The 12,266-nt window shown below is 41.2% G+C and overlaps 1 protein-coding gene across 4 annotated transcripts in view; it reads right to left on the reverse strand.

Moving 5' to 3' along the window:
* The window catches only part of LOC126285456 (uncharacterized), a 133,955-nt gene that overhangs the window by 54,026 nt on the left and 67,663 nt on the right, over positions 1-12,266 (reverse strand). For all 4 annotated transcript variants that reach the window (XM_049984857.1, XM_049984855.1, XM_049984856.1 and 1 more), the window contains exons 11-12: positions 10,105-10,235; positions 2,503-2,649 (exon numbers count right to left, since the gene is read on the reverse strand). In XM_049984857.1, coding sequence (XP_049840814.1) covers positions 2,503-2,649; positions 10,105-10,235 — 278 coding nt within the window. The remainder of the gene's footprint in view (positions 1-2,502; positions 2,650-10,104; positions 10,236-12,266) is intronic.

Here is a 12,266-nt window from a genome sequence, read left to right on the forward strand (position 1 = left end):
TATTTTTCATGTATTGTTCAATTCCTCTTTGTCTCAAAATTATTTAAAAAAAAAACACTGCAAATAAGACGCCAGAAAAAAACTGATACACCCTTTTAGAGGTTTCCAGTTCACTCACAATTTATTTTTGCAACAGTGTGTATGGAGTACACGAACCGATTACATTTACGGATCAATAGCACAAGTTGTTCTGCTGAAACACCCTTATTAGTACATGGTGTAGGCTTCACAGGCAGCAATGCAGCCACTGACTGGCATCCAGTCGATCATACAGATGGTGAATACTGTCCTGGGATACATTATGCCATGCCCACTCAACCTGTTCACATAGTTCTGTAAGAGTTGTTGGTTAAAGTGTTGTCGGTTGACAAGTCACATGAGTCATTTCTCGTCTCCTCATACCCAACATATGCTCAACTGGAGACAAGTCCGGAGACCGTGCTGGCCAAGGAAGTTGCTCCAAGTCTTGCGGAGCAGGCTGAGTTTCACAGGCAGTGTGTGGGCAAGTATTATCCTGTTGGAGCAATGTCACCTTCATGTTGCAATAACAGCAAAAAATGGGTCTAACAACATTCTGAACATACCAAAAACTGGTTAGCATCCCCTCCAGAAACACCAAAGGTGAACAAGATTTATGGCTTATCACACCTCAGACCATAAAGCCTGGGCTCAGTAAGCTGTAGGAAGCATGAATGTGTCTGTGGCATGGTTGCCTGCTTGCTTCACACATTTGCATCACAATGAGCCTTCCGGCTGTGAGCGTTCCCTGTTATAGGGTAGACACAGATGGTGCTCTGGTGGCTGCTATCAGTTGACAGATGATGTTGAAGCCACTATCAGTACATCTACTATTCCCAGGTGGCATATGCTTTCATCGAATCAAAATCAACATTGTCTCCTACATCTACATCTACATCCATACTCCGCAAGCCACCTGACGGTGTGTGGCGGAGGGTACCCTGAGTACCTCTATCGGTTCTCCCTTCTATTCCAGTCTCGTATTGTACGTGGAAAGAAGGATTGTCGGTATGCTTCTGTGTGGGCTCTAATCTCTCTGATTTTATCCTCATGGTCTCTTCGCGAGATATACGTAGGAGGGAGCAATATACTGCTTGACTCTTCGGTGAAGGTATGTTCTCGAAACTTCAACAAAAGCCCGTACCGAGCTACTGAGCGTCTCTCCTGCAGAGTCTTCCACTGGAGTTTATCTATCATCTCCGTAACGCTTTCGCAATTACTAAATGATCCTGTAACGAAGCGCGCTGCTCTCCGTTGGATCTTCTCTATCTCTTCTATCAACCCTACCTACATCTACATCTACATCTACATCCGTACTCCGCAAGCCACCTGACGGTGTGTGGCGGAGGGTACCCTGAGTACCTCTATCGGTTCTCCCTTCTATTCCAGTCTCGTATTGTACGTGGAAAGAAGGATTGTCGGTATGCTTCTGTGTGGGCTCTAATCTCTCTGATTTTATCCTCATGGTCTCTTCGCGAGATATACGTAGGAGGGAGCAATATACTGCTTGACTCTTCGGTGAAGGTATGTTCTCGAAACTTCAACAAAAGCCCGTACCGAGCTACTGAGCGTCTCTCCTGCAGAGTCTTCCACTGGAGTTTATCTATCATCTCCGTAACGCTTTCGCAATTACTAAATGATCCTGTAACGAAGCGCGCTGCTCTCCGTTGGATCTTCTCTATCTCTTCTACCAACCCTACCTGGTGCGGATCCCACACTGCTGAGCAGTATTCAAGCATTGGGCGAACAAGCGTACTGTAACCTACTTCCTTTGTTGTCGGATTGCATTTCCTTAGGATTCTTCCAATGAATCTCAGTCTGGCATCTGCTTTACCGACGATCAACTTTATATGATCATTCCATTTTAAATCACTCCTAATGCGTACTCCCAGATAATTTATGGAATTAACTGCTACCTGGTGCGGATCCCACACTGCTGAGCAGTATTCAAGCATTGGGCGAACAAGCGTACTGTAACCTACTTCCTTTGTTGTCGGATTGCATTTCCTTAGGATTCCCAATGAATCTCAGTCTGGCATCTGCTTTACTGACGATCAACTTTATATGATAATTCCATTTTAAATCACTCCTAATGAGTACTCCCAGATAATTTATGGAATTAACTGCTTCCAGTTGCTGACCTGCTATTTTGTAGCTAAATGATAAGGGACCTATCTTTCTATGTATTCGCATCACATTACACTTTTCTACATTGAGATTCAATTGCCATTCCGTGCCCCATGCGTCAATTCGCTGCAGATCCTCCTGCAGGTGTACTAATTTTTTTCTGGCACTATACCTCACACAACACTCCCTCTTTGGTACTAAAATCTTTGCCCAAAGGCAGTATAAAAAAAAATAATTCTAAATAATAATCGTCCTACATCAGCTAAAGAATATCCTTTTGTCTTCATTATGATGATACGAAAATAAAAAGAAAAACTGACAGTTAATTACCACATAATACAACTATGTTGAACATACCTTAGTGGGTTCATAATGACGCAGCACTGCAAGCGCTGGTAAATTATGGTGCATATTGCATAGATGCTGCTGAATTTCCTCTTCTGTCTCTGCCCCATGTGGACAATGCCGGCATTGATACAATGAAATCGAATGGAATTTATAGTGCTGGGAAACAAATGGAAATTAATAAATGGTTAATTCTGCAATTAATAAATATTTTGCTTTATGATAAGAATCCACATTTTTAAGTAAACACTTAATTTTTAACAAAAATAAAAAGCAAGTGTACATACCAAACTGGGTTAGGTAAAAAAAAAAGCCAATATTTATAATTTAGAGTAGTAGTAGTAGTAGTAGTAGTAGTAGTAGTAGTAATTGTCGTCATCTTGTACAGAGTCCCACCACTGGGAAAGTCTGATAGGAACACAAGCCTCTCCAGCTTCTTCAGTCTTACCAGTATAGTCTTCTCCTATCTCCCAAATGCTTTCTTCCACACGTTTTATTAGTCCCTTGGGCTCTTGCTTTCCATCTTCATCTACTCTATCTTACAAGGAACCTCCCCCCCCCCCCCCCCCCCTCACACACACACATCATCCATTTTCTTACATATCCACACCATTTTAATCTTTTCACCTCAATCTTATATTGCAGGGTTTCCTCGGATGTTATCTCCCTCACACTCAATTCCCATCTTTTCCATCTGACATTACACCTACCTGACTTCTCAAAAATTTCATTTCACTTGCTGACACCTTACTTTTTTTACCTTTGATTCATGACCCAGATTTCTGCAGCATGCAAAAGGATTGGTAAATAATACATTTAATATTTCAGCATTTTCCTGGGATACTTCTGAGTTCCATATCTCTCACATTCCTCTTAAATTTATCAGCTTGCCTTGTTTGTTCATTTATCTCTTAGCCATCCCTTCCATTTTCCTGTATTATGCTCTCAAGATACTTTAAGGTTTCTGCTATTTTCAGTTGCTCCTGACTCAGTGTCATGCTTACTTTATCCTTTTTTCCTTGTTGTGACCATCAGTCCATACTTTTTTCATTAAATTTTAAGCACACTCTTGCACAACTTCTCAAAAATCTAACTGCTTCTGTACTTCCTCACTGTTATTCCTCCACAGTATCAACTCATCAGAAATAACATTTCTGCTATACTGTCTCTTGCCACTTGTGTCATTATGTCATCCATCACCATCAACATTCTGGAAAGCAACAGAGATAGCACACTTCCTTGTGTAAGGCTATTTTTCTGTTTCATCTGTACTGATCTCCCCCAGCCCACTTTCACACAATTTACACCTCCCTGGCATAACTCTATTATCCTCAGTACAGTCTGCTTCCCTACCCCCTTCCTTTCTTAGTGCCTCCCAAACATTACTTCTGGATACAGTGTTGCACACATTCACTAAATCCTTGCAACAACACCAACAAATGCCATTCTCCCAACAGACACATGGAAGGATTGAATATCATAGTCAAGACATAAAAAAGTACATATTGTTATTGTATAAACATTTCTACTTAGGATAAATGTAAAAAAAAAAGAGGAATCCTGACAATCTTTCATTCTTTCCACGACAGATCAAAATTTTGCCTGTTTGACCCCCAAACTCACCCTTATCTCCCAATGGCAATACCCTCACCAAATGAGCTCCTCTGTACAGGCAAACCTCATGATGGAACTCCAAAACTTGAGCAGCTGGTATCTCCCTCCTACTTGTCCCAAGAACCAGCCACAAATAAACACATTTCTCATCATATCATCAAAGACTGTAAACACTGAATCATATCCTTCAGCAAGACTTCTATTGCAGTCCGCACAAAATGACATGGCTGGCAGATGCGCAGTCGGCAGGACACGCGCGAGGAGAGCACTAGTGGTGGGAGTTAAGGGCAGGTGCTGTAGGGGAAATGCCGAGTGCTGGATGTGAAGTGCCGTTCTACACTGAAGCCTATGCTCTTTTTTTTTTTTGTAAATATTAAGTGGAGCCCCTCCACGCCCAAACTTACATGGTGACCATTCAAAAAGATCTGTCACCTCCGCTTTGGTTAGTATCTAAAAGGAAATCTGCTGAAAATGGAACAAAGGCAGCAATTTATTTTCACTTGGCTTGTTAACCACTTCAAGAGAATCATCATGAGTGACAATTTTTGAGTATCACCTATACATTTCTCTTGTCGGCATGTTAAAATTTGCTTCTTTTGCCGAAAAACAGTGGAGACTACACAGTATCACCTCATTAACATGATGTGCACACGACTGTGGAAAAGTAAGGTCTGTAGCTTATGAAAAAGCATATGCTCGGAACAAAAACAAACATGTAATGTCTTCACTTATGTTGTTCCAAAATCCATAGCATTTCTAGTTTCACCAACTATCAATGGCCCTTAAAAATTACATTCTTTCATCGAAAAAGTTTACATTTAGTGGAATAACATGGCAGATGATGAAGTTTTGCATAATAACTATATGACAAAATAGTCTTTTTTTCTATCATTTGTCAAAATCTCATTTCAGTATCTCAAACTGTTTGTGAAATATGAGGAATGCTGCAGATATCTCACTCTGGCTCTACAGCTGGTGCGCGTGACTGCACATGAATGTGCTGCATCAGATAAATTTTCTGTAGATTGATGACAGAGACCTCCACCCAAGTTTAAATAAAAATTCAATATGTTAAGAGTGGAGAGCCGCTACAAAGGCGGGTGAGGGTCACGTTCTGCACATAGAGAGAGGGAAGATAAGTTGCGACGCTACCAATTTCCTTCCGTCTGTTCGTGCACTGAGTCAGCTAGCATAAACATCGTTCCATAGTGAACTTTAAGAAATACATTCTTAGTAACGAGAATCCTTACGCACGTGCACATACGCAACCTTCCACATAGAATTAATTAATATTGAACTCAATCACAACATTCCCAATCATATAAAATATTGAGATAAATAATTTCTCTACATTAAATTCTATATGGTTGAAGACGAAAGTCTATGAAAGTAAAACAGCTGTAAAGAAAAACACAAAAAACCAAGAAAACCACTGCATGTGGTAGCAAGATATATATGCAAAACTTTATGTTGTTTTCAGATTTGTAAAAACTTCAATTTATCTACAAGTAAGTAGTAACGTATATTCTTCCTATTGTATAACAGAAAGCAAATTAAAGCCCAGTGATGATGCTGAAACCTCAATGAAACGTCTCTGGGTGATGGCACAAAAAGAAAAAATTGTGTTTTGCTCAAGGCGGATCCCTTACAAAAGTACAGTTTATTTGTAAAGCAAACAGACGGAAGACCTTCAGTTTCAAGGCAATACACACAACATTTTGTCAGTAATAATGATGTAGCTTCAATCTTTCTTTAAATACTAACAGTGTTTAATGTTCCGTCTTTCGAACGACAAGGATTTGTTTTGTTAATCAAAGAAACTTTTGCATTGCTTACATTAGGCAAGTGAAGTGATTGAATACACTTAAAGCATTTTCAAGTTTTAATAATTTGTAACCATAAGGGCATCAGAAACAGATTGTTTAATGTGTTACTTAAAGCTAATTTTCTTTCATTGTGCAACCTGCTATGGTATTATAGTTTGTGTACTCAATTGAACGAAACAACAATCTTCGTCTTGCAGTTTTTCTGCTCATCTTACACAAGCTGCCCATGCAGATGTTGAGATGATGTCTATGGTCTCATGTGTAAGTCTCTCAATATCTGCACTTTTTAATGTATTGTTCTTTTCTGCAATTTATGCTTTCATCTGAGACCATACCAGCTCAGATGGGTTGTAATGGCAATTGTACGGGGGTAATCTAATGATACGGTGTCCATACTGCTTTGCAATTTCATCTGTCTCAAACTCTGTATGCAGGCTTGTGTTGATTTGACAAGAAATAGCAAATTCTGCTCTGGTATGCAACGAGTTATAAGGTATTCTGTTAGATGACAGCCATGCAATAATGTCTGCCTTTTTGGAGCTCGTATTTGGAGCTTTGTTCACTTGAATTGAATGGTTCAAATGGCTCTGAGCACTATGCAACTTAACTTCTGAGGTCATCAGTCGCCTAGAACTTAGAACCAATTAAACCTAACTAACCTAAGGACATCACACACATCCATGCCTGAGGCAGGATTCGAACCTGCGACCAGAGCGGTCGCTCGGCTCCAGACCATAGCGCCTAGAACCGCACGGCCACTTGAACTGAGTGGATGCTGGCATTGTCCATGGCTATAACTGAAGACGCAGGAATGTGTGGCACTAATTGTTGGGTAAACCACTTTTTGAAGATGCTGTACGTCATTTCAGAGTGGTAATATTCAGAATTCTTAGCTTTAGACGCCTTAAAAATCAGCTTACCCTGGGGAAAAAGCCAGTATCTGCTGATCCGACATGAAGCACTATAATTCTGTTACCCTTACCAACAGGAACTTTTAATCCACCGTACCCATCGCTCATTTTCCAGAACATAGCCCTTGCATGGTTCTGATGAACGAAAGTTTCATCTAAGTAATAAATCTGAAATGTTCCGGCTTCTCTGATCTCCTGCATTGTTCTTAAAAACACAGTCCTTGCAGCCGCAATATTGACTCGTCCCATTAATAATTTCCTACCATGGTTCATTTTCTGGTATCTGAACCCCCATTTCTTTCAGTACCCTCAACATTGTCCATTTGCTCCCATTAAAATTTTCAGCTTCTTTCATATGCGAAACTAGTTTCTCTGTTGTTGGATACTCGCCTTCAGCATACATGCTAAAAACTATGCGCTGCAAATGTTTTTCACAAAATCATCTAGCTCTCCCATTTCTTTTTTGTGGTTGTGTTGCTTCCCTGATGATTTGAAAACAGCTGACCCACAGGCTTGGATAGAGATCTTAGCTTCGCTGGATATCCTCTGAACGGCCCTCAAACCAATACCAAAGGCTTCAGCTGTGTGCTCCTGGCATTTGGCATAGGCGCGACCCGCGCCTCGTGCCAGCATGTATTCAGCGGAAGATTGTCTCTTGAAGTATTGGTACACATGGAACACTTCCTCTTGCCTGTTTGTGTAGCACTTGGCACGACTGCTTACCGTAACTCATAATGAACATTATGAAGGCAGTCGGCACTCAGCAAAGAACACAATGATTGAAATAAACAGTCAGAACTTCCGAATACAGCACGACCCGCACAGAATGAAGATAATAATGTCACTGTTGCGCGATTGGCTGAGAGTCATGTGGTACACTTCCGCATACTTTTGTGCATCTGACCTTCACCCACCTTTGTAGCTGCTCTCTGCTCTAGCTAAATTTCATATGCATCAAATATTACAGCAACTACGACCATTAACGAATTGAAGGGTACGCCACCACCACCACCACCACCACCACCACCATGAAACTGCCATATAAAGCTGTAAATAAAGTAAAAATTATTTTTTTTTTACCAAACACCTTCTCTAAAAATGTTTAACAAAGATTGCAGGGCATGTGCCTCAATGCTGTCATCGCTGACCGGCCGAAAGGGGGCAAATAATGTTGGCCTCCACTTCCGAACAAAGGGGCTCAATCAGCACCTTGGACAAAAAATGGTCACTGCACGTCAGCCACCATATCCTACATGGACTATCAACGTGCCCAGAGGTGACAAACATGTTATCCACAATCCTTCACATCCCTATAAAGTGATATTCCACTACCTTCATCCAACCTACACAGCATCCTGGTCCATCCCTGTGCCACATTCACTTCCAACCCCTTGCCACATGGGACATTTCTCTGTGGAAGATCTGGGTGCAAGACTTGTCTGATTCATCTACCCAGTGCACCTTATTCCAGTCCAGTTAAGATTATCCTATACCATCATAGGCAGGGTCTATGAAAGCAGCCATGTCTTACACCTGCTCGGCTGCAATTTCTGCAAAACTTTTTATATGGGAATGACCACCATTCAAACAAATGGCCACTGTCAAACGGGGACCAAGAAGAGATTTGACCACTGAGCAGTGTAACATGCTGCTGAGCAAAACATGCTTGATTTCAATAGGTGCCATCTGGATCCCGCCCCCACCCCCATCGACAACAATAGCTTTTCTGAACCACATAGAAGCAATCTGTCCTAGCAACACATACTTCATTCCCATAATCCTGGATTATTTTCGCTAGTCCCTGTGCCCCTCATTCACCTCCACCCTGTCCCAGGACCTACACTCACTCGGTCTGCACCTACATCACCTTCCGCAGTCTTCTGTCCTGTCATGGCCTCCCAATCCACTCCTCCATATTATCACCACCACCACCACCACCACCACCACCACCACCACCACCACCACCACCACCACCACCTTGCACTGGATGAACTCACTGGTACCTGTGTCCCTGCACCACATTCCTTTTCTGTGCACCTACTGCCTCTCACTCTTGCCTTTCTAGCTCATAACCCTGCTGCCTGCCTCTAAGCCACCAACCATGCTACCCCAACCCTTCTACTCCCAGTAGTGAGAGGGGAAGGGAAGCTAGCAAAGTTTTCAATCTTATTTATTAGCCCGTCAACGACTAATACCACTACTATTTGGTGAGTTGTTACTTTCATTTATAAACTATGTATTTCTCAGAAACTTTCACATCAGCGTACACTTCACTGGAGAGTGAAAGATTGATTCAGGAAACTAACATCACACTATGGCCATGTCACTCTTCACCATATTCTCACTCATAAGGGTGACTAGTGCAGGTAAAAATACAGTAGAGCCTTTGCCAAGTTCAAAATGTAGGGAAGAAGTTGGTGGGTGTACAGTCCACAAGAGGTAACATTTCACTTTCAACCTCAACCTGGCACACACTTTCAGTCCCTCACTGAGCAAGTTATCTTTATCTTCCAAGACAATCGGGTCATCGCCCACTATCAGCTGCAAACTGCTTTCAATAGACAAGAGTTAATATTAGAAACTACCAAAAATGAATGTCCCATACTCTTGCTGACTACACTAGCTCAAAGCTGCAACTGCAAATTGCTCTGTTTCTTTATACTTAGTTTATTCCATGCTGTCCTCTTCTTGTCAAGATCTCTCACTCGCCACTACATTTACTGCAATTAAACTGTACGATGAATCCTGCTCATTTTTTCCTTTTAATATAGTCTAATATATTTTCAGATTCATCACATCAGTCCAATGCTGATATTTTTTTCTATAAATCATTTTTTGCTTTAGCCCCTTAGGAGTGTTAATTGTTATCCTGCTTTTCTGCAGTACTTATTTACAGTCACCAACATTGTTTGGAACAGTTAACATCGTTTTTCCAAATTTCTGTTGGTCACTTAAGAGTCACACTGGAGACTACTCAAAATAACTCTCTTTTATGCATAAATTTTAGATGTTTTCTGATTTTTCATGTACCATTGTTCATAGTGATGAACCATTCTGCAAAATACTCTCATGACTATCACAACGTTGATGACTCAGTAATTTCTTAACCATACAGAGGAAATCTTGGGATACTATTAAAACAGATGACAATGAAGGAAATTAAGCACAAATTAACTCAAAAAACACACAAAGAAAAAGCAGGAAGTGGAAGAAACTTCGTCAGCTACTTAAGTGTGGAGAATTCTATATCCTTTCATACTTACAGATACAAGGCGTGCAGCTTTCAGACAGGGTGCTTTGCATATATGGCAAGTCAAGGTGGATACTTGATTGTGCTGCCATTGTAAGTGCAACAGAAAATCTTTTGGATTATAGAACCTTTCGCCACAAGATCCTGAAACAAAGGAGAATAATAATTTTAGTTCTTTTTACACAAACCAAGAGAGGCGATGAAGTGACGAGATGGTGGACTCTCATTTGAGTAAAAGGTGGCAAAAATTCCCATCGGGCCATGCAAACTTAGGTTTACCTAAATCACTTCAGGCAAATGCCAGAAAGGCTCCTTCATGGAGAACACAGCCTAATTTACTTCCCCACCATTCCCCAATATGAGCTTGTGCTCCATCTCTAACAAACCCTTGTCAATGAAGACATAACAGCTGTTAACACACACTAGCAGGCAACCAGAGCCTCGATTACAGCTGTGACTTGTGATGAACACTACAAACAGCGCTGAGGAGCTGTGCTGGCCCAGAGCCTGCAGCACTGACTAGTAGTGGTACAAGGTACCATCCGCTTTGTACCATACAGTGGCTTGCAGAGTACTTATGTAGATGTAGAACAGGCCCTGGATACATGGGAGCTGCCCAGAGCAAAGTCTAAGGTGTTCTGGAGCTAACCTCAAGAGCCATGCAATTTACCTCAAACATGGCTGTTACATATAATTTTTATGTCCCGGAGTGCAATAGAGGTGAGCCTGTTTAAGTCAATCACTTAAATCATTTCTTGCTTTCTTGCTTGGTTCTTTGTCATTTAGATTGTAACTTAACAAAGGCAGATAGAAAGAAGCCCCTTTCAAAACACACCCTTTATAAGGCAAACGAGAGACAATAGCAAAGGACAGATGTAAATTTTGTGAAACAGACAGTCAATGCTGCCTAGGCTCAAGGTCCGTGGAGAACCATCAAGGTAATGTACCATAATAAATGGAGTTTGAAAATCTGATATTTTAACAAAAAACTTACTTTTTTACTTTCACTATCTCCTATGAATTCACATTTTGGAGCAACTCATTGGATTCACCAGAAATATTCTTAGTCCAGAAACGGAAGTCAGACAGATCAGATGTGTCAGTTAGCAAATTCCATGCAGGCTGTTGGTCAGGTGTGTGTGAAATTTAACTCTGTAATCCCTGCAAATATGCTTGGATAACACTTCTGTAAGCATTGCGCAGAAAAGTGTGCAGCATTCAGCAGGTTTTATTTTCAATAGAGTTCCAGAAAAGCTGAAAAAATTGACAATATTATGAAAAAGACAGACCGATACCATAAAGTGGAGATGACGTGCCGCAAACAGGCGCAACAATAAGACTGCTAAACATGTGAGCTTTCAATCATATGGCCTTCTTGTAAAATAGACAACATATGCATATTCCTGCAAGAACAACCTGCACATACATGGCCACTGTCTCTGGCCACAGAGGCCAGACCACTTGCAATTCGGCCTCGGCAACTTTGGCTGAAAGCTTAAGTTCAGTGGTCTTATTGCTGTGCCTAACTGCGGCACAACATCTCCACTATATGGTGAGTAGCGATCTATCCCTTTTCATAATGCTGTTATCATTCCATCCTGGATTTTCCACTGTTTGGAAAAAAATTGAGTGTTAAACCAAAGTCTTCAAAATATAAGTTGAAAGGTTTCCTTGCAGTACACTCCTATTCTTTACAGGATGTTTTTGCAGTAATTGAAAACTTTTTTCTGCAACGTGTTATTTATTTGTGTACACACAATGAATTTTTTCGTGTTTCATTAATTCTTTAGTTCTGTTGTGTACATAGTTCCGCATAGTCAGCGCGTACACAACTTTCCCAATAGAGCGCGCCCCGCTAAGCACAACAGCGCAGGTGCAGCACTCGTCCGTCTCCGTACTACGAGATGGCGCTGTCTTAGAGACGGACCAAATTCTGCTTCCGCCAATCTGCGCATTAATATGTAACGCAGCCAATGAGATTGCTGCTAACGTAGAACCTTTTCTCCTTGCGGATCACACTCGCGCAGTGATACCCGAATGCTCGAGGTATTATAACGAGTGTACAGACCTCCGATTAGTTAGTCTGCATTAATCTGCATTAGTCTGTAGTCAAGTTTCAGTCTGCGCCTAATAAGGTTATCATATTCCTGTACGATATGTCTGCTTGTGTCTGTG

Source organism: Schistocerca gregaria, chromosome 8 (genome assembly GCF_023897955.1).
Source record: "Schistocerca gregaria isolate iqSchGreg1 chromosome 8, iqSchGreg1.2, whole genome shotgun sequence".
Classification (NCBI taxonomy): Eukaryota; Metazoa; Arthropoda; class Insecta; order Orthoptera; family Acrididae; genus Schistocerca; species Schistocerca gregaria.